We start from the raw sequence: 22,374 nt of genomic DNA, 5'->3' as shown, positions 1-22,374 counted from the left end.
AACCTGGTGACACTGATTTACACACCATGTTTTCAGCCACCTTCTTCACAGAGACATTAGTGTTTTGTTTGTTACAGGATAAGCAGCCAATCAGCTTCTGCTAATTACCTGGAAATCTGCATAAAGTGCTATAACAACTTGTGTGTAAGGTAGTCAGTGGTGATGGTGGCGCATTACCACCTCTAATAGCCTTTTTGGTTGAGAGGCAGTCACACACACACACACAAACACTCTAGATCCCCATATTTTTGTTGTTTTGTTGTTTTTGTTTTGGTATCAGTAATGTGAGGGGGGAAACCTGCTGACCCCTGCACACACACACACACACACACAAACAGACACAGACACACACACACGCACACACACACACACACACACATGCACGACTCTCCTATCTTTTCTCATCTGAACCTTATTATAGGCTACTGATGATAAAAGTGTAAAGTGCAGTAATCTCAGCATCACACACACACAAACACTCTACATCCCCATATTTGTGTTGTTTTGGCAGTCATGTGAGGGGGAAACCTGCTGATCCCTGCACACACACTCTCCCGTCTTTTTTCATCTGAACCATAAACTGATGATAAAAGTGTAACGTGCACTAATCTCAGCATCACACACACACACACACACACACACACACACACACACACACACACACACACACACACACACACACACACACACACACACACACACACACGCGTGCACGCAGCCTCCGCCACAGCCTGCAGCTGCATTGACGGTAAACAGAGGACGGCAGCGCATGGGCAGGCAGCAGGGAATCATTCCACATCGCATCACACACCCTGGGCTCCATGGCGTCCTCCTCACACCCCGACGAGCCATGACTCCGGCGAGCAGGCTGCTGGCGTAGCCTCCGATGCCCCCGTGCTTTTCCTCCTTGCTCATTCCCTTTCCGTACGCGTGCGTGTGTTTGTGCGTGCGTGGTTGCAGCCGTCATTGTGTGCGCGTCGGCGTGCAGAGGAACCGCGCGCACGCTGCAGCCAAACCGTGCATAGGTATCATCGCGGATCGAGAGGATGGATGCGGGCTCTTCCGGATCCATCCCTGCGAACACGACACCGCGCACCGGGCAGGAGCTCTCCCCTGCAGCCGCAGTCCATCCACGCATCCTCCTCCGTCGCGCTGCCTTCCAGGAGGCTCCGGTGCTCTGGAGGAAATGAGAGGAAAGCTCTGTTTTGACTCACGCTTGTCAAGATGGTGAGTGAAATTGCTGTTTTTCTCCTCTATCTCCCCCCCTCCTCCTCCTCCTCTCCCTCCGTGGCTGAAGCAGCAGCAGCAGCAGCGGTACCTGCTCTTTTTGACGACAATTCCCGGCCAGCTAATTATAAATCATCGGTGCCTTTTTTCCCCATTGTATCACCGTGAAGCTTGTTTTTCTTAGCCTCCTTATGATCATAGCGCACATGCACACTTCATATCGAGGGAATAGACATGATTCAGATTGGACTCCTCTGCATATTTGAGGCTTTTTCTCTCCAGCATCATCCTCCTCCATGGGTTTAATTCGTATCGCACGTCTCTGGTGCGCAAGAAATGTGAATATCCTCATCAACTTCAGTGCACTAGACAACCATTTTCCTCCTCTATATGGCATCACGTTCTAAAATGACCTTCAGTGCTCACAGGGTGGAAATTAATTCTCACCTGGGATGGAGTGTCCCTTCTTCAGTGCCGTGGCCTTCCTGACAGAACACACATAAATCAAAGTAAATGGCCAATATGTGATTTTTTTGTGGGTTTGCAGGGGTCAAGCATTTTCATTCGTGTCCTTTTATACCTGTTACTGAAATCACATCTTGAATTTGGTGCTTCACTGTGACTGAAAAACATATCTGTGCTTCCTGCCTCGCTCCAGACATTTCAAACCCTGCTGCAGACTACTCACCCATGCAATGCTCTCTCTCTCTCTCTCTCTCTCTCTCTCTCTCTCTCTCTCTCTCTCTCTCTCTCTCTCTCTCTCTCTCTCTCTCTCTCTCTCTCTCTCCCTCTCCCTGTGTCCCAAATACATCACAATACATTTGACACAAAAAAAATAATACAAAAAAAAACCTCAGCTATGTTCTTTAAAAATGTGAATGAACGCCTGGGCAGAGCACGTGTCCCACTCCGGGGCTCAGAAGACGGAAGGGAGGGTGGGAGGAAAATAACAAGTGTTGTGAGCCGTGTAACCCTCCCATATCAAATACTCTGACCTCAGCACCATCACCATGGAGACACTATAACTTTATCACCACACACTGCCCATTTAATAGGCCCCTTGATTTTGATCTCCGCAGCTCTGATGGCTCCACTCCCTGGCACCAACGTACGCAGGTATAGCCACATGTGCACTGCAGGGCTGCTTCCTCTGTAAAGCAAAGAGCTTATCACGGCGGCAGAAAGAGTGGTTCAGCGATGTAAGAGGATTTGCCTACATGAAAATGTATTGATACTGTAAGCCTTTAAAAGGAGTAGCACTCATCTGGCCCGAGTTCGTGGTGCACATCTCTGTAACTAAGTCACACACATGATGCTGGCGATGGCGGCGATGCCTCGATATCAATCCCCTCATGGCGCTCCGGACACATAATGTGGAAAATATCAGCGTTTGAGCTTCAATTACTGGTGTTAATATGGTTCAGTGACGCATGAGATAAACAAAATCCTCTCTGGATGTTTATTCCTGCTTGTATGGCCTCTTTATGCAGCATGCAGGTGTGTAGAGCCCCAGAGAGCTGTAGAGTCAGGGGAGGCCTTTCTACTCGGCTCTGCCTTAAGATGGCAGCATTCTCCTACAGTACACAAGATGTGTGCCAAAAGCTAATAACAGTTTGAAGCCTTCACCCGAAGCTTAACTGGCAACGTTTGAAACAACAACCATTATTAGCCGGAAATTTTGCAATAACCGTAGTGTTTTTGTTTTATTTTCCAGCTCATCCGTTGAGTTGTTTGTGGAGATGAAGCCTTCCCCTGCTCGCTGACAGCTCATAACCTGCAACACATGCATGCTTTGTGTTTTCTTGGTGATGCTTTGTGTCTTTTTTCCCCCCCTCTCCCTAACCGATTCTCTTTGATTCTCTCCCTCTGCTCATGTAAAGGAGGCATCGCTAAGAGGACCCGTGCATTCGAGATCAAACGCGCCTCATTAGATGATTAAGGATCATTATTTTTCTGCGCAAGAGGCCTCTCTTAGCCGTGACCTGCAATTCTTTTTCTATGAGCGCTGATTCACAACGAAGATTGATCCCGCCGTCGACCCGATGTAGGAGCTGCTCCCTCCGACCCCCACGACGCCCACTCCCGCTCGGATTTCAGCATTCAGTCAAATCCACCAGGTATTTATTAAAATGCGCCCGAGGAGGTCACTCCTTTTATTGATCCCATAGCAGAGGGTGTGTACTCTTAAGCTATTGCAAGAAGAGGCGGATGCTGGATTAAATTGAGACATTCACAATCAATGTTCCATTGGAATAGACATTACTTGAGGATGTGATTGGTTCCGGTGTTGCATCCTGTTGATCATGACTTTTCTCTTCCTGTTTTTTGCCCTTTTCAGGACAGAGTATGCCATCTGCACCTTTTCACAGAATCCTACGACCCCTTCTGCTCGGCACGTTCATACTGGGATGCTTTGTCACTCTGTTTTTGATGTATTTTAAACCGTCCACCAGCTGGCTGTCAGGTCCCGTCGAGTCAACAGCATCCACGGACCACGTTAAGAGCCTCTTCTCCACCAAGAGCGATAAAAACGTGACCACCGTACTGATATGGCTCTGGCCCTTCGGACAGACCTACGACCTGAGCGTCTGCAGCTCTCTCTTCAACATCGAGGGCTGTTTCATCACGGCCGACAGAAACTTCTACAACAAGTCAGATGGGGTCATCATCCATCACCGAGACATCTGCACCGACCTCTCCAACCTGCCGCCGTTCCAGCGACCGTCCTTCCAGAAGTGGGTGTGGATGAACCTGGAGTCGCCGTCTCACTCGTCCCAGCTGCCCGGGATCGAGAACATCTTCAACCTGACTCTCAATTACCGTCAGGATGCTGACATTGAAGTGCCTTATGGGTCCATCGTAGCAGCGGAGGGCGAGGAGGACTTTGTCCCACCCAGCAAAAACAAGCTGATCTGCTGGATTGTGAGCAACTGGAACCAGGACCACGTGCGGGTGAAGTACTACAACGAGCTGTACAAACACATCGAGGTTCACGCCTACGGACAAGCCTTCGGGGAATACATCGCCGACCAGGACTACTTCCCCACCATGGCCAGCTGTAAGTTCTACCTGTCTTTTGAGAACTCCATCCACAAGGACTACATCACAGAGAAACTGTACAACCCGCTCTCAGTGGGAACAGTGCCGGTGGTTCTCGGCCCGCCCCGAACGAACTATGAGAACTTTATCCAGGGAGATGCCTTCATCCACGTCGATGACTTCCCCTCGCCCAAGGAGCTGGCGGACTACCTGCTTCTCCTGGACAAAAACGAAGAAATGTACGTCAGGTACTTTGAGTGGCGGCGGCACTTTAAAGTAAAGAAGGCCTATTTCTGGGCAGAGCACACATGCCTGGCTTGTGATTACCTGCGCAGGCACAAGGAGTACAAGGCATTCAATAACCTTGACAAGTGGTACTGGGGTGGATAGTGCTGTGAAGGGCTATGAAGGGCTTGTTTTGCTGTTGAAGGCAGTGCTTTAAGATTTTTTGTCCCTCGGTTGACATGAAGGTTCATGTTGGCTGTTCTGTCGAGCGATCCTGACTGATGTTTTTCTAGTGGTTCAGTGGCCCAGTGAGATGTCCATCTTGTGTTTTTTATTTGCAAGCCAATTTTGCTAAGCCTTACTTTGCCTTTTTTCTTTAATCCATTGTTATTTGTATTTATTTTTTAAGAAATTACAAATGCACTACATTTTTATTGTTGCGTTAACCCATGTTTTACTTAACATGACGACATTTGCTGCTATTTTCAATTTTTCTTTGTTTACTATGAGTTATGAATGCATGTGCGCGTGAACGACAGATGATGTTCTGAAAGCAAGCTTGCTGTTTTTTTTCTTTCTTTAAAACTCACCTTCTCATGAAGTGGCATACAGCGGACCTTGCAATAGTGTTGGCTGCAGAAGTAGACTTGACAGAAAAGTGCAAATATTTATGTGATATTTATTCAAGTGAGGCATTAAACGATTCAAAAAAGATACAATTTCATCCGTGCTAGTGATGCAGTCACCTATGCAGTGTTTACTGAACTCAAATGTGAAAAAAAATGTGTCATGTACATAATGTGTATATTGGAAATTATGTAGCTGTAATTCTTTTCTCCATATTTTTCAAAGTTTGCATTTGCACAGTCTCTGACAGCAGATGTGACTCCGCTCGGTGAGAGGGAGGTTACTATTTTAATCGTGTTGCGAATCGCTCATTGTCACTGGTGATGTGTCACAGTGCGGTGGGATCCCATGTGGATGGCGATGGTACAGTGCCGAGCCATTGTGCTGCGATGTGAAACTCCCACACCGCTCATTATGTTGCATAGTGATTTGATCTTGAAAAGTAATTTCTAACCATGTGACGGACAAAAATAGCACAAAATTAACACATAACGGAATCTTTCTGTTATGCTGCTGCTTCTGTTCTCTCATCGACAATTTCATCTCAATTATCACTACTGATTTTTTGAAACTGTTTTCCGCAGCATATGGTTAAAGCGAGTGTGAATGAGACCAGCTCAGACGAGGTGAGATCTGCCCACATGTTAGGAAGAATGTGCTTGCGGCGAGATCCTCCACGTTTCTGTTTTTGAATCATTACACCAGAGCTGTTCGGGGAGTTGGCAGTTGCTTGTTAAAGCTGTTTTTGTTTTTTTTACACTCCTGTTTACAGCACCACACCACTCGAGATCACACCACTAACAGACAGCTCTACATCTGTAGATATTACACCACAATCAATGTGTGTCAAACAGCGTTCTGCAGCTTCTGACAAGATGGTAACATTTTTCCAAAGGTACTGTGCAAAACCAGTACAACATTTTATGCAAGATAAGCCCGTGGCTTCTTGGTCAGAGTACTCCAACGTGTCAGGTTTATTATCATTTTGATACGTCTTCACACTGTCAAAAGGGACCATTGATGTAAATATTGATGAATCCAATTATTTTTCTTATAGAATATGGCTCTGAATGCCATCACGAAAACCTGTATATAAAACCTTGTTGTAGACTGGATGGATCCAGCCCACTAACACAGATCATTCCTGTATGTGTGAACCAGACAGAGGGATCCCTGCAGTGTCTGCATTCATGGGGGGGGGAGAAAGGAAACAGTGGTGTTGTATATATTTTTAATGTTTAAATCTCTTTATAACATGCGAGTGTCGTCAGGCGGTGGATGTGATTTCACTGTTCCTTTGTAAGTAAAGCTGGTGCTTCAAGAGACTGTGAATCAACGTGAAAGGAAAGAGAGAGAGAGAGACTTGAAAATAATAACCTGCATCAGAGACAATGGCGTTAGTGTTGTAAGGTGGACGATTTCGTCCAGGGAGGTAATTTTACACTGGAGAAGTTTTTATAGGCAGTAATCCTGTTGGTGTGACCTAATTGAAAAGAAGTCCCGCTCAAATGCAGCAGAGATATAGCACTTTCATTCATGTGGAGTTGTGTGAGTCACTGTGCTGGTGGCTGTCTTTTAGATGGAGCTATTGTGAGATCGAAAAAACTCATGCAAGACCTCTGCCTGTCCCACAGATTCACTATGAACCTGGCGCCCGTGGGCTTCATATTGTACAGTCTAATCATCGGAATTAGGTTCCTCGTCCATTGAGGCTCAGCGACTTTAAGAGACAAAAAGTTGTTCCTTTCTTCGTGTTGTCTGTCTTTTTCAGCCTCTCTTCCTTTCTCTCTTTTTTTTTCTTTGCACAAAAACAAACACGAGGAGCCGCAACCTTCTCTGTCCCCGTGTGTGAGTCCGTGAGTGTGTCCCATCACCAGAGAGTGAATCAGGACGTCTCTGGATACTGTCTGACCTGCCCATGATTTTGCTGGAGTCTTCATAAAAAACACTGTATACCCAAGTGAGATGAAATCTTCTTGTGTGATTCAACATGAAGATGCTCCTCTTTTTTTTGCCAGTTCACTGAAAATGTCAGTGAGTCAATCAGTAAGGTTTCATTATTTTTATTTCTTTGCCAAATTAATGTATTTTGCCAAATGTTGTGTTTGAACTGTAGATGTCTGATAGTGTCAAAGAAAATAAAGATATGGATAAATGAGCAAACACGGATGAAGCAACGAGAGTTGATGTTGCCTTTGCTGCTTACATCCACATCACAGCGACATAAAATGCAATAAAGACAGAAGTCCACTTTCAGAAATTAGATAGGTCTTTTGTATGGTCTGCCTCTGCTCCAGGTAGACCGGGTCTGTGTCTGATGTACCGGACGTCAAGCTACACGGCTAATTTGATTACGTTCAGTGCTCTTTAGCTATAGATATTGATTTGGCCGTTTCCTTTCATCCAGCGACTTGCTAGACCAGAAGTCTTTTGCAAATGTAAAATCCCCCTTTATTTATTTACATCATCACTGACTAATATTCAGGCCTATTTATATATTTATAATATACCATTGGATAAAGTATAAAGAGGGATAATCTCAAAAGGAGAACAAAGAGACGGATATATTTAAAAACTGGACTGTCCGACTTACCATACCACTAAAGCAGGGGCAAAGCGCTGGCCTTATCTCATTTGTTGCTGTTTGTTCAACTGTGCAGAAACCAAAGTGCGGAAACATCAATTTAACCATTTTACAGGCGGTTTAACAAATTACATTTTACAAGCTAGAGTCAGTTGTGGAGGTGCGGTTAAGTGGATTCTGTTTTACCGTCATACTGAGCGAGCTAGCTGCTAGTAGCTAACAAGCTACTGGCTATAACGATATATTTGCCTTACAAATGTGACGATAAGCATGTTTTCCAAATTGTATTTCGAATGTATTGAGTTCTGAGTTTGTTGGGTTCGACATCTTTTACATGGTGCCACCTAATACAGAGTTCATGCATCTAAATGGGATTTCCACAGTTGATGCCTGTGCTGTTCTACAGTCCCATGTAATGCAGACAGAGGTATAAATAGCAATCCAAAAGCCCTTGATAAGTGATTGATGAGGGCAAAGAGAGTGTGTTGTGGTGGTTACGCCTCGATCCTCTATCTGTTGTTAGATACCCCATGTGCTCGCAAGCACTCTGATATTTGAAGTCATCTCCTGCACCACGCAGCGAAGATGACACTCCTTTGTCAACGGCCTCTACTCAACTCTGCAGGTCAAAGTGTCTGACAAATGCGTGTTGCCTGGATCAGTGGCACAAATAATCCACTGATGTCAGTTGGGGATTAATGTAAAAGTTCAGGTGGGGAGGGGGGGGGGGTATGTCTCTCCCGATTGCAGAAATCAAGACTGGATGTTGCATTGACATGTTTTAAACACATTACAGAACATTACCGAACAGATTGCATCTCTTGTTCCTCAGGGAAACGCACTTATTGACTTTCTTTTTCCCTAAACCAGACCAATTAACAAACTGGGTCTGGTCGCCCTCCCATTCAGACCAATTTCACATCATGTCCTGAAACTGGTCAGATCAGTCACAACCACTGGTCCATAATGGGTCCATGATAACCAGGTTGGCTGGTACTGACGTAGGGAGGTCTGTTGAATCTGCTCTGGAGATGGTATCCAAAGAGCTAGCTTTTATATAAGAAGAACAAACAATGGTTGTGGGTTCACATTTCTGCCCTAAGACACACGGTTTGTTGCTCTGATGATAACGCCCGCTGGAAATCAATTTTTTTTATTAAGGGCTCTAGACCCATTCTCAAATGTGAAGTATACTCGGATGATGCCAGGCTATTTCTTACCAAGCGTTACATTAGAAGATCATACTATTCTCGTGTATGATAACAGTACGATCTTCTAACTGTACAATGCATGTACGAAATGCAGCTAGCATCAACAGCAGTATCTTAACTTAAACATTGGACTTGCTTTGTAACTTCTGAACGTGTAAATAACTAATCCTTTGCTATAAAGTCTGTCATATAGCAACTTAAAAATGTATAATGTCAATGTTACGTTTACAGCTAGTTTCTGCTATGTGTGTGACATATATAATATATTTCTAGCAGCAAACATTTGACCATTTACCTTTTCTGAAATTTTAAATTCATATTTTCAATCCTATTTGACCAATAAGTAAATGAACACCGTGTTAGATTCACCTGCATATTGATGGATGTTTTGAATCATCTAAATCTCTGGAGAGTTTTCACTGAACTCATGCCTGTTTATTTGGGTTGCAGTAGAGGTGTAGAGTGTATCAACAAAAGCGATGATACCTGTTGTTTCTTTCTGTCCTCTAAAGCTCTATGCAGTTTAGTAAAGATTGGTTTAGTCAAATGTAGGTTAACCTTTCTGTTATTTGCCTTTTTTTTATCTGGCTTTAAATAATTGATCATTATTTTCTGCTCCAACACGTCTTACAAACTCCAGGTGTAAGGTTTCATTTAGTGTGTTTTATGCTCTCACTATCTGCTGCTGGCACCAAAAACCTTCACCTAAACAAACACCATTAAATCAACCGGACTCGGAGGAGGAATGAGATGGAAGCGGAGGAACATTTTAATGGGTTGTGCATTCCGAGGAGTGGCCAACTTTCTTTTCTCCTCAGCAGAGGAGATCATATGTCTGGCTGTGCGACAGGTCTTGTCACCCACACACACCATGACTCACGTTGGTGAGAACCGGGGGAGGAGGGGCAGGGACAGTGATGGCATTACCCAGGGCCCTCACACGGCCTCCCTGGAGGGGTGTAAGGTTTTGCGAGATGGTAGATTGTATCTCTTCATCCCCGGCAACCCCCTGTGTGGCTATCCTGTTCAGTTGAAAAACGCCACGTTGAAAGCGAGCTCTGCCTGTCGCAGCAGACAAGCAGAGGCCTTCTCAAAGGGCCCGGTCTGTGTGAGTCCACTCATTAACCACTAGAGCCGCCCCTCGCCTCAACCTAATGGCTCCCACTTATGCTGTCATCACCATGCCAACCAGTTGTCAACTCCGGTGCAGAGAGGCTTTTGTGCTCCAGAGAACCTCAACTGTGTCGCGTTGACCAGTCTGCAGCAAGTCACCACCTCAAAGGAGCCACCAAAGGAAATGCTTCTCTTCTTCTGTGAGATCATTCGATTAATGTGGGGGGAAAACAGCCCCTGACACCTTATTGTAAAGCCTGAATACATTAAGATAAGAGGACACCTGAGTCCGGGTCAAGCAAAGGCCTTTTTATTAGGGCTGGACAGGCCGCATTCGAGATCTGCTGGCAGCTGCTCACTAGTTGACATCGGAGGATTAAGCGGGCAAAAGGAAAATGCAAGATCAGCGAGCTTTTTTGCTCTGCAGCGTTGGCACTGTCTGGTGTACAAGTTAATAATCCACGAGACAAAGAGCAGCACCTGCTATCCATCAGATCAGAGCAGTTATAATAAATACAAATACAAACACGCATGCATGAGTGCAGATTAAGTCCGACAATATAAACAGAATGTACACTAATCTGCTTTGTTGAAATGCAATTTTTTTTCCCCAAATGATGTTGATATTATGCCAACTCAATCTAAAAGATGAGTTTTTGTATTCTGGTGAATATGGGTCACCTCCGCCCCGGCTTGTGGTCACATGATGACAGACTGTGCAGCCACACAACAAAGATTAGACACTACTCGAGAGGAGATGACTATATCCGTCCTACAGTTGGTTCTGGGGTTTATTTAAGGTCTGCATTGTTTTTTTGTGACATGTGGCTGCCGATCTGGACACCAGCAGGGAGCCAGGGTGCAGTACAATGGCAATTTAATCCAGATAGAAAGATAACCTTAGATCTTCCCCAGGATCCTCCCGCTTGGAAATAAGAAGAACCTGAAGGATGGCACGGCATCAGACCAAAAACCTGTCCCGCTCCCGAGATTACTTTGTGCTGAAAGGCTTATATAACATGTATCGTGTAGTTCAAAAATAACACAGCCTTTAGTTGTTCCTCAGAAGTTTGTAGACACCACCTACACATGCCGCAGAACCGTGTTTGAACATCATCTGTCGATCCAAGAACGGACTCCAGCTTATTATTTGTTGTCGGAGTTGTTTTTTATTTTTTCTCTCTGCGAGGAGTGGTAGCGGATCGAATGTGGAGTGAAGACAGAGTTCATCCAGACAGAGTTGCATTCCTCCCAACCACATCCCTGTCACTGACCTTCCTGTGTGTGTAAATAAGGGATTAGGCCGGTGGGCTGGGCTGGTGGTCTTCCTAGGCTATTTTTATGAAGATGTCCGCCCCCACCCTGATCCTTTTGGAAAAATGATATGAGCACATGTTCCAAGAATCAAAATGTAATTAGCCGGGTGTCAGTCAAAGACACAGAAGAATTTTGATTAATATCCAAGTGGAAAAGTGACAATTTGATTTATTTCAGATGCATTTTTGACAGCTGAAACCTAATAAGCCTAATGAGTCAAACACACACACACAAACATTGAATACACACATCACCATAGCCAGAGAGATCTCTTCTCCCACTGCTTCACACAAAGAGAATTTGATGGAGTTACACGAGTATCGCTATCAACAAGATGGTCTCTATTAATCTGTCATTCCTGCTCCTCCTCCTTCATTTCACCGTGGACAAGTTGAACATCCACAGGCCTGCAGCTTCCCTCCATCTGAAGTGCTGCCAAAGCACTCTCAATAGCCACTGAGAGGTCCTGGCAATATAGTTCAGTACCTGGCAACCAAAAAGCTGCTGGCGCCTACCTCTCATAAGCCATCTGCATCTGCCTGTGAGTGTAGCAGGCACTGACAAAGGCCACAAGTGTGTCCGGACACGACAACGCATCCAAATGGCAGACTATATCTCTGCTGTGGCACCGAAATCCAAACTGAGAAAACAAAAAATATCCCGAAGCATATATCTCATCTTTTCCTGACGTGTTGCATCAGTTGCCTGTAAACTATATTATAAACTATAAACTATCTGCTAGTAATCAAACTGCATTTCTTGTTGCTTTCAAAGTGATAAGGCAGCAATAATTGGATCAGTTCAACGCTCGGTGATATGTGCACCATCAGCGCCCTTAAAAGGTGCAGAATGATGCAGAGGAGCATGTCAATTCTCCCCAGAGATTATCGCTAATAAGAGGGCCAGTATTTATAGACGATCCCCCACAGTGGAGACCCCTAATCCTGCCTCACCGCTTTTCATCCCGGTGCCTGGTCCACTCTCTCTCTGCAGCCCCCAGCTTTACAGCCTCATCCTTGCTCCATATCAGCCGAGGTCGACACAACCCTGCTTTTTTTTTCTCAGATTCTCGCAAACGAAGGGGAAGAGAAATTGCTTGGTGTCTTTGCTTGCCTGGTGCAAGGGGTAAGAGATTGCCTGGACTATTAAAGGAGCTTTTTTAATCTCTCCCCACTTTACTTTATTGTCCAATCTTCCTGCTGCTTCTCTCTTTGACCTTCAGCTAAGAAAAGCAGACGACGATGTCCACCAACGAGCGTTTCGACTGCCATTACTGCAAGGACTCCCTGCTGGGGAAGAAGTACATAATGAAAGAGGACATGCAGTACTGCACTAAGTGCTATGAGAGCCTGTTCGCCAACTGCTGTGAGGGATGCTCTTTACCGATTGGCTGTAACTGCAAGGTAAGGAAGCACCTCCATCGCCCACAGAGCCACGACTTTGATGTAACACAGGTGTAAAATAAGAAAGTATTTATTTCTGACTATTCATGTACTAAATAAACATTTAACCTTGCAGAATAACCACAAGTGCAATAACGAATCTGTTCAATATCTACAGGACCTTTCCTATAAGGATCGCCACTGGCACGAGCAGTGCTTCACATGCGCCAAATGCAGCCGCTCTCTGGTGGAGAAGGCCTTCGCCGCTAAGGAAGATTTATTGCTCTGCACCGAGTGCCATGCCAATGACTATTCCTCCAAGTGTACCACCTGCAAGAAAACCGTCATGCCAGGTACACTATCATACACTGTCATGTTTATAATCAATCATAACATCAAAAAAATAAGGAAAATTTTATTGAAAGATTGAAAGTTCCTTCTTGACCTTGGGAATGTTTGGAGAGAGGAGTAACTGATCCTTCTGCTACTTTCATATTCAAGGCTGAACTTTCAAACTTTCAGAATTGGAAAGATTTGCTTCTACTGCTAGTATCTCTCACAGTGAAAAAATAACTCAGTTAAAGGAATGAAGGCAAACAAACTTTCAATCTCAACTGAAACCACCACGGATGAGAAGAAATCATCTTCAGTATCATAACCAATGAAAAAGGCTTCTGGTATCATGTGATGCAAAGGAAAGCTCACAGCCACTAAATGGACTTTGTGGTGATTGTTTCTTCAGAAAAAATAACAGGCTTACAAAAATTACACAGTAGTGATGTCATATCTATTGTTATATGTGCGGTAATATCAAAATGGAAAGTTTAAAGTATATAAAACACCAGACGACAATGCAAAAATTCTTTCCAAGATTATCAAGATCGCATCGTCCCCTCCCCACAGATCAAGCAGGACTATTTTGAGCCGCACTGCTTTTCTGTCATGGAGGAACCATATGCTAACTAAGCTGCTCTCGTCCCATGTGCCAGGTTCCCGCAAAATGGAATACAAGGGGAACAGCTGGCATGAGACCTGCTTCCTGTGCCACCGCTGCCAGCAGCCAATAGGAACCAAGTCCTTCATCCCCAAAGACACTGGCTACTTCTGCGTGCCCTGCTTCGAGAAGCAATTTGCCTACCAGTGCTGTGCCTGTAAGAAGGTAAGGTTACAGCTGAGTCTTTCATGTGTATTGACTGCTGCAGGCAATCCTCCTGACTCAGGCGTTTTAACAGTAATGACTGTTACTGCATGTGTAACACCTAGTGAGAAATACACATAATTGATTGTCTCTGTGTGTTTTGTGTTTCAGTCCATCACAACAGGTGGAGTGACGTACCAGGACAAGCCGTGGCACCGCGACTGCTTCCTATGCATCGGCTGCAGAAAGCAGCTGTCGGGCCAGCGCTTCACCTCCCGGGAGAACTTCCCCTACTGCCTCGAATGCTTCAGCAACCTGTATGCAAAGAAGTGTGTGGGCTGCACCAAGCCCATCACCAGTGAGTCACTGGCTGTGCTTGGGTTTTCATTCACTCACGCTGCTCTCAAGCTCACATGCAATGCCCTTATCTGCATTTGTGCAGGAGCTGTCATATAAACAAGGTGGCATTGACCTGTATCTCATGTAAATGCATGGACATATGGGCGGCTGTGGCTCAGGAGGTGGAGCAGGTCGACCATGAACCTGAGGGTCAGTGGTTTAATCCCAGTCCCTGGCATTCCACGTCCTGAGTGTGGCCGGATGGTAAACCCTGTGTGTCATAGAGAAAGTGCTGCACATAGATGACGTGAATGAATCTGTGTGTCAATGGCAAAATTCTAAAGCACTTTGAGTGGTAATCTACAGTGTTCGTCATCAACCAGACGAGGAAAAGGTCTGTAAATACAATCCATTTACCATTTTCACGTGTTTTCTGCAGGTCTGGCAGGCGCCAAGTACATCTCCTTCGAGGAGCGCCAGTGGCACAGCGAGTGTTTCACCTGCACACAGTGCTCCATGTCGCTGGTGGGACGCGGCTTCCTCACCAAGCGCGACAACATCTTGTGCACCGATTGTGGCAGGGAGAAGTGATCTTTCCACCGGGGGTCACTGCTTAATCCCAATAACAGGAGGGCCTAATGCTCCGATACAGATACTGTAGAGTCATGAATAATTTTCTTCTCAGCGTGTCTGATGCATAAACAAATTCTGAATGTCAAACGCTGGTGTTATAAATGAACATGAGTTCGCTCACACTGCCCACACACACGCACGCACACACTGCCCACACACACACACACACACACGCACACACACATTTCCACATAAATAAACGTGTAGCTTTTAGGTTAGAATGCCATATGTGCCATTGTGAAAAGGATGAAATGCTGTTACAAAAATATTAGAGCTGATGTTGACCAATTGATCAATTGACACAAGAGTAATTCTAAATTGAAAATGTATTAATTACTTTTCAGGCCCCGAGATATGATACTCTTTAAAATCTTGTTTAACAGTAAAAAACATTTTTGTATTTCGACGGTTAAATGGATAAATCAAGTCACTTTGACAAAATGAGAACTATACTAACTCAGGCTACAAATTAAATAGTCTGATAAGCTAAATTATTAATCTTTTATAAAACATAAAGAAAGAAAAAAAGAAAACACTCCTGGATCCGCCCCTTATACCCAGCTGCACCAGTGCAGTCGTCCCAGGCCCAGGCTCCAGTCAAGTGTGGTGGAAATCAGTTAAGTGGGTTTAGGGAGAAAAGAAGTTAAAGAAACTGAAAAAAATTATCCTGGACTCGCATATTATTCTAAAACTGTCCTTAGTTCTTCCCTTGCCAAAGTTACACCCTTCAAATAAATGTCACTTAGGAAAATATTCAGCATGCCACTTGTTTTTGAAAACAAACCATCTGCTGGATATTTTCTGACTTTTTGTCTAGATTTACATATTCATACTATGACTGCATGGGGAAAAAAATATGTAAAAATATAAAAGTATGCATGATAAGTGCTTCTCATATGTGAAATACTTAAAACATACAAAAGGTTATTACAATAAAGACCTTTCTATGTACATCATGCTGAAATGGGTGTCATTTTATTGCCTGCTGTTGTTCATTTTAATTTGTGTGTGCATTCACTTATATACAATTCCTCAGAGGCAAAAGTTCAGAATAACAAATATAACTGGTTGGTTTAAAATCCACATCTTTTATGGCTCTGTTACACAATTACTGCCATGAAAAAAACCTTCTGTTGCCTCTTGACCTCATCACACCCAGCTCGTGCACATTGTAAACACACTACCAGTGCACCCGTACATGGTTTGATCAGCAGATCTTTTTTGCCTTTCTACTTTTCCCGCTGACCAGAGCCACCACTCTGGTCCGCGCCCGAGCCAAGGATCTCAAGTGACCTCCACTGCGGGCACCTCGAAATACCCGCCGTCTTCGCCGCACCTTGTGTTTTGACTCTTGTAAAAGTTGGCTTTCTCAGCGAGGCGGCTGGGTGAGTTGTGTAAGTGTCCTCACATGGCAGGATGAGCAGAAATGCTGACACTGACTTCCAGGCAGGATGTAGTCACATGGGGGAGGCGAAACTACTTTACACTTCATTAAGTTGTGGAGGATTCAAAGAGGCAGGGGGGACAGCGGAGAGGTAGGGACATCTTATCTTACATATCGCTGAAGAAGTGCTGTGGTTTTGATTTTTCAGCGAAATGTTACTTGTTACTCTTACTTGAGTTACCGTTGAGATTAGTTGCACAACCAAAGTGAAAGATTACTACATGTCTGCAATGGCTTTTAAAGCATTCACAAAAACACAGATCTATGAAAAACACGAAGCTCCAAAAGAAAAGGACAAATTCGGGATCCAGTGCCTCGAGTGCTTCGATCGAAATCTGTATATTGGGAGTAAAAATGCAACAGTGCAGCACCTGATCCTACAAAACAGCACCAACCCAGACCTGAGTCCTGGTCAGAGCCAAACCAGAGAAGGTAGAGCCAGAAAACTGGGCTCCAGCAACCCAGTCGTCCAACTGAGAGCGGTCCCGCTTTTCAACCACTTGCTGGTCCTGTGGGACCGCGGCGTCACGGCCCTCAACATGTTCTCCCTGGAGCCGGTTCCTGGCTTGAAGAAAATCCAGCACGTGTCTCTGTTTGAGGTTGGCGACTCCTTGCTCACAGCTCGGGCAGGATGCGTGCAGCTGGTGACTTCCTCCAGCCGCAGGAGAGTGGTGCACATCCACGTGGTGGGAGTGGACAGGTGGGAGGTTGTAAAGGAGGTGTCTCTACAACAGGATCCCGTGGCCTTGGCAATAGATGGCACCAGTCTGTGTGTAGGCACCTGTGACAGGTACCTCCTCTGGGACGTGGAGACTGGGAGCAAAGAGGAGCTTTTTCCTCACAATCACAACAAGCAAGGCGTCATTGTTACCTCAGTGGGACGAGGGGAGTTCCTCCTGAATGGGCCTGAATCTTTGGGTAAGCGCTGCCAGAAATCTTTATGGTACATTTAGTCCTACAGGCTGTCGAGCACAGACGTCACCATGTGTCATTATGTGCCTCCATCCCAAAGTTAATCAGCTCGTACGAGTCCAACATATATTCATACAGCCAGGGGATATTTGTTTTGCCAAGACATCATTTCCTCACCCTCGTCCCCCAGGCATGTTCGTGATGAAGACAGGGATTTGCCAGCGCCCCCCCCTGCAGTGGCCTCAGGAGGTGCTGGCAGCCACAGTATGTTTCCCTTACATCCTCACCCTGCAGCCCCAAGTGCTGTCTGTGTACAGCATGTTGGATCAGCGGTGCAAGCAGAGTGTGAGCCTCCATGGAGGGAAGGGTCTGCTCTCCACTTCAGGTAAACCAGGCGATGCTAATAAATCACCTAATCCTGGCACATTGAAAGCTTGTCCATCTGTGGGTTTGTTTTTGAATGATGAAGCCACGTTAGCCCCAGTTTGCCCCGATCCACTGCATCATCCCTTGCACTTACAGTTCCTGCACATTACACATCTCCCCTCAGATGGCGTGTTGGTGTTCACAGAGAGAGAGATTTTCAGTTTGCATCTGGTGCCGTTTGAAGAGCAGATCCAGACGCTTGTAGGACACGAGAGGGTCGAGGAGGCTTTACTGCTGCTGGACGGGGTTCAGAGCCGTCGTCCACTTGACTCATACAAGGTGAAATGTGATCTGTAAATTTACAGCGAGACGCAAAACGTGTCTCAGCTCTGAAAATTATGTCTCTGACAAATGTGTTTTTTTCCCCTCAGAGGGTACACAACAACATTATAGGGGATAATTTAGTAACATATGCATTTATTTCTTCTTTCTTTAATTTAATCATGTAAAATAAAACTTTTGAGAGACTGCTTGACTTCTTCAGCAGCTGTTTTACCATATTAATCTATTTTACTGTATGTTTAAAAAGGAAATAAAAACTAAATATGACATTTTAAAAATAGAGGTATCACTGTAGATTATATAATTGTCTAGTTCTTATAGTAGTTACTTATATTGAATAAAAAAGGAAAAGCAGTCTGCAATTCCTTGATCTTTATCTGCATCCTCACCAAAACTGATAGGTGGAACAAACTGGAAAAATGAGCATGATATGAACAACAGAACGTGTACTTGACTTTTATTTTACTTCTTAGTTTGGTCCATGTCCCATTCACTTAAATGGAGGAGGTGGGATATGTGACCTATACTGCAACCAGCCACCAGGAGGAGACACAGATGCTCTGGCTTCACTTTTGGGGAGCAGTCATGTCGTCATCTTTTTATACAGTCATAGTTCACCAGCTCAGCATATTAGCATGCTAACATCTGCTGATTAGCATGTAAAGCTGTTGGCTATATTACAGTATTTCTCTGAATTCATCATTTCATAGCCCACTGACAATAATGTGTCAGCAATTATTCTGTCTCAATATCCTTAAGAGGAAAATACTGCCCTTGGGTTTGAAGGAGAGTCACACAGTCGTCTGCCTCAATGAGTTCAGCTCACATGTCGGCAGATTGAAGAAGCTGCCGTGTCACGTTCGCCTGTATTGAACCGAATATCTCTCCACTGACAGGAGCTGCAGAAGGCCGTCACTTGCCTGGCTGGATTTGTTCATTTTTACCGGGAGGGTTTTTCCGAGGCCAGAGAACTATTCATGTGAGAGTAAAGCCCACAGAGTCAACACGACCCTCCATATTAAAACTGTGAAAAGTAAATCACAGATTGTTGTGAGTTTGTCTTAAAACAAATCCATGTGCATTCACCCTTGAACAGTGCAGGCGAGCTGGACCCCAGAGAACTCATCCTCCTCTACCCAGACATGAGGTCGTGTCTCGGCAACGACTTTCAGTCCCAGTTTGATCAGGGGACCAAGAAGGGCGGGGCTCTCCAGGTGCTCTGGGGGGAGGACACAAACATGTTTCATCACTACCTGGACTTCCTGGCAGATTTTCTCCGAGCTGTCAGGGGGACTGAGAGAGACTCAGCGTGCAGTGCGGAGGTGGACTGCGCCCTCCTGAGGCTGTACGTGGTACTGGGAGACACTGGGAACCTGCAGCAGCTTGTCACTTCTCCTAATGAGTGCAGGCTGGATCACTGTGTTCCTGCTCTGGAGAAAAACAACAGGTGAGAATAAATATGTTTTTACATAGATGAGCTGTGATCACACTATAGATTTCGCTCAGTGCACAGATATAAAAACGTTTTCTTGGATAATTCAGCATTTGTGATATTATTTTATTATTTTAAAGATTTCTGATGGGCCATCTCCTAATTGATCTCTTTCTATTTTCAGATTTTTTGCGTTAGGTTCCCTCTATCAAAGCCAAGGGAGGCAAACTGATGCAATAAAGGTGATTTCCCCCTTAAACTCCACACTTCTATATTAACTCCATGTTGAAACATTATGTGTTTTATCTTGTTTTATTCTGTCAGACTTGGGTAACGATTGCAGACGGCTCCCACCAACACGACTCTTGCTCAGATGTGTACGGACACATAGTGCAGACTCTCAGTCAGCTGGAAGACAGAGATATCGTGAGGAAGTTTGCAGACTGGACTCTGCAAAAAAATCAAGAGGTGCCTATTTATCATTTAATGGATGATTTCATCTGATTTCTTCATTCCAAAATAGTATTTTTCAGGCGATCATGAAATCTTTCCTTTATGTCATGATCTTCATTTACTGTGACATAGTAACAAGTTTAACCTTTATATAGAGACCAGGTATAGTCATATAGAACCTGTAGTTGCAGAAATATACTCTATTATTTTTGTGTATGTAATTTTCGAGCAAAGGTCAGATTTCAGGAGGTTAATGCTCACAAGCCGACTGCAGAGGGCAGAGTTGTACAATACAGCTAGATTCAAACACACAGCAAAACACCACCCACTCCATCATATTAGGTAATTATGGGGCAATTATGGGTCATCAAATCCTCCAAAAACAGTTTTTCTTTATTTGAAACAGAAAGGTGTGCACATTTTCACCAACCGCCCTCCAGACGATCGACTGGAGACACAGGACGTCTTCCTCCTCTTGGAGAAATATCCGCTGGCGTCGGTTTTGTATCTTGAGTTCCTGATCCATGATTTAAGCAGCGAGGTGAGTACAGCAGCAGCCGCCTGATCGAACAGCCTGACCCTTTCATCAATGATAACCATCGGGTGTGATCTGCCCTCAGGAGGAAAGTCATCACAGCCGTCTGGCCTTGGCCTATGTTACTCAGACACTGCGAGAGGAAGAGGAAGCAGATTTGAGGTCGACCAGGGGGAAGTTGCAACATCTGTTATGGGAATCCAAATTCTACGACGTCTCCACTGTATACGGTGTGTGGACGTCTTATAGGAACACAAATCATTGGAGAATCTACCACAAATTAAAGCAGGAGTCTTTTTGTCTCCTCATTGCAGAGAGAGTCCAGTCAACGACCCTACACGTAGAGACAGCCATTCTCCTCGGCAGGAGTGGGGACCACTCCCGGGCGCTGCAGCTGCTTGTTCACCGGGAGCGAGACCCCCAGGCTGCAGAGGCCTACTGCTGCAGGGCTGCCCAGGGCCAGGACCCTCCCTTCAGACAGGCCCTGCTGCTCACCCTGCTCCAGATCTACCTGAGCTCCGAGGATCCCAGCGGCACTGCGGTGGATCTGCTGAACGACAACCCGCGGGCCTTTGCAGCGGAGAAGGTCGTCCAGCTCCTGCCCGACTCTTGGTCTGTTCAGCTTGTCTCCCAGTTCTTAGTCGGGTCCGTGAGGGCAACGCTCCACCAGAGTCGCCTGGTGAAGCTGCAAAAGGCACTGGCCCAGGTGGAGCTCATGCGGCACAAGGTCACTTGGGTGAGTTAAATAACATAATCTGATTTTGTGTTTATTCTTGTTTTCCCTGAACCCTCCTGACCTTTGACCCCTCCCCTCTGCAGATGCAGGCCTCAAAAGCAATGCTCAGACTGGACAAGGAGCAGAAGTGTCAGGTCTGTCAGCGAGTCCTCGCCGAGCCTCACTTTGCCTGTGACCTGCACGGCGAGCTCATGCACGTGGGCTGCTCTGGCTTTTTTTAGCATCGCAAAGACAACGCTGGCCCAGTCTGTTGCCTGTTCGTGCACATTATGAGTTCCTCTGCACTCCCGGGAATCACATTCATCTCAAGCCGGTTAAGTGTCTGCTTCTCACCTGATGATTTATCTAGATTAGACCGTGTCATCTAAGCAAACTGCCATCAACGGTTCAATTCATGGACCCGGGACCAGACAGGTTCCCTAATTAGAAAAAAGAAAATACATAGTGTAAATAACTGGTTTCAAAAAGGCAATAGAGCTCGGGTTGCACTTTTTTAGGGCGGCATGTCTGAGCTTTTTCCGAGAGACACTGTAGAGACAGCAATAGCCATAAATTGGATTGTGGAGGACACTCGGGGACATACTGTATATTCACTGATCAGACAGTGGTGTTTTACATGGAAACCACCCGTGGTCGCCCTGATGACCAGAGGGAATTTGACCATCCTCCAGTGCTGTATATACGCATCCCCACCATCATGGTTTCCACTGACTGTGTATATTTGTCTGCATGGAGCTGGAAATAGAAAGTCAACATGCTGCACGTGAGATACTTCTGTTTCCATCCAGCCTGTGCAGTAATATACATTCAAAAGCAAAAGGCCGGTTAGAAATGATAAGTAAAAAGGTGCAGAGCTTTGAGTCACTTCTATTGAAGACTTATCTCCCATGCAGCCAAATAACATCTGTGTGCTTTGCTTTGAATATGAAATCCGAGCCAGTTTTTATTTTTCGTCCCTGTGTCATTATCACAGACGTCTATTCCCAATAATCACACACGAACTCCACCGTCCACATGTAACCAACTGTAGATAAAACTTAATCACATGTCGCGAGCCGGGTGACAGTGGAGTGGAGATATATTTGTTTGCGTCTGTCAGAATGTCGAGACGCGGCGCTAACCCCAACTCGGGACGGGAGCTGCGGAGACGCCTACAGGGGCTTGAGCCGCGACTTGGCTGGACTGCTCATAAGTTTTTGGCCTGGGGTGAGGGACTAATTGCACTGTAGATAAATAGTGAATTATGAGCCCGTTGGATGGGATTATCTCTTTGTGAAGCCTCCGCCAAGATTTCGTGCTAATGAGGTTTTTGTTTCCCA

General features: G+C 45.3%; 3 protein-coding genes across 4 annotated transcripts; all 3 read left to right on the top strand.

The window, feature by feature from the left end:
- The first annotated feature begins 1,186 nt into the window (after positions 1-1,186).
- fut9a (fucosyltransferase 9a) lies at positions 1,187-4,656 on the top strand. 2 transcript variants are annotated; one of them, XM_061083139.1, is made up of 3 exons: positions 1,187-1,227; positions 3,231-3,344; positions 3,681-4,656. In XM_061083139.1, the coding sequence occupies exons 1-3, from the start codon at positions 1,187-1,189 to the stop codon at positions 4,654-4,656; spliced, it is 1,131 nt and encodes a 376-aa protein (XP_060939122.1). The 2 variants fall into 2 exon arrangements, with proteins under 2 accessions (XP_060939122.1, XP_060939123.1); XM_061083140.1 differs by lacking the exon at positions 3,231-3,344 and having other exon boundaries at positions 1,218-1,227; positions 3,566-4,656.
- Positions 4,657-12,581: 7,925 nt separating this feature from the next.
- Positions 12,582-14,793, top strand: fhl5 (four and a half LIM domains 5). The gene is made up of 5 exons (XM_061082955.1): positions 12,582-12,746; positions 12,904-13,078; positions 13,715-13,884; positions 14,035-14,221; positions 14,642-14,793. The coding sequence occupies exons 1-5, from the start codon at positions 12,585-12,587 to the stop codon at positions 14,791-14,793; spliced, it is 846 nt and encodes a 281-aa protein (XP_060938938.1). The 5' UTR covers positions 12,582-12,584.
- Positions 14,794-16,509: 1,716 nt separating this feature from the next.
- si:ch211-266g18.9 (transforming growth factor-beta receptor-associated protein 1) lies at positions 16,510-21,276 on the top strand. The gene is made up of 11 exons (XM_061082130.1): positions 16,510-17,197; positions 17,382-17,576; positions 17,742-17,896; positions 18,796-18,878; positions 18,996-19,346; positions 19,516-19,573; positions 19,656-19,799; positions 20,191-20,325; positions 20,405-20,549; positions 20,634-21,055; positions 21,139-21,276. Exons 1-11 carry the CDS (start codon positions 16,510-16,512, stop codon positions 21,274-21,276), a joined length of 2,514 nt encoding a protein of 837 aa, XP_060938113.1.
- The last annotated feature ends 1,098 nt before the right edge of the window (positions 21,277-22,374 follow it).

This window comes from Limanda limanda, chromosome 12 (genome assembly GCF_963576545.1).
Source record: "Limanda limanda chromosome 12, fLimLim1.1, whole genome shotgun sequence".
NCBI lineage: Eukaryota > Metazoa > Chordata > Actinopteri > Pleuronectiformes > Pleuronectidae > Limanda > Limanda limanda.
Note: the sequence above shows the minus strand (reverse complement) of the source record. Positions and strands in the feature narration are given on the sequence as shown.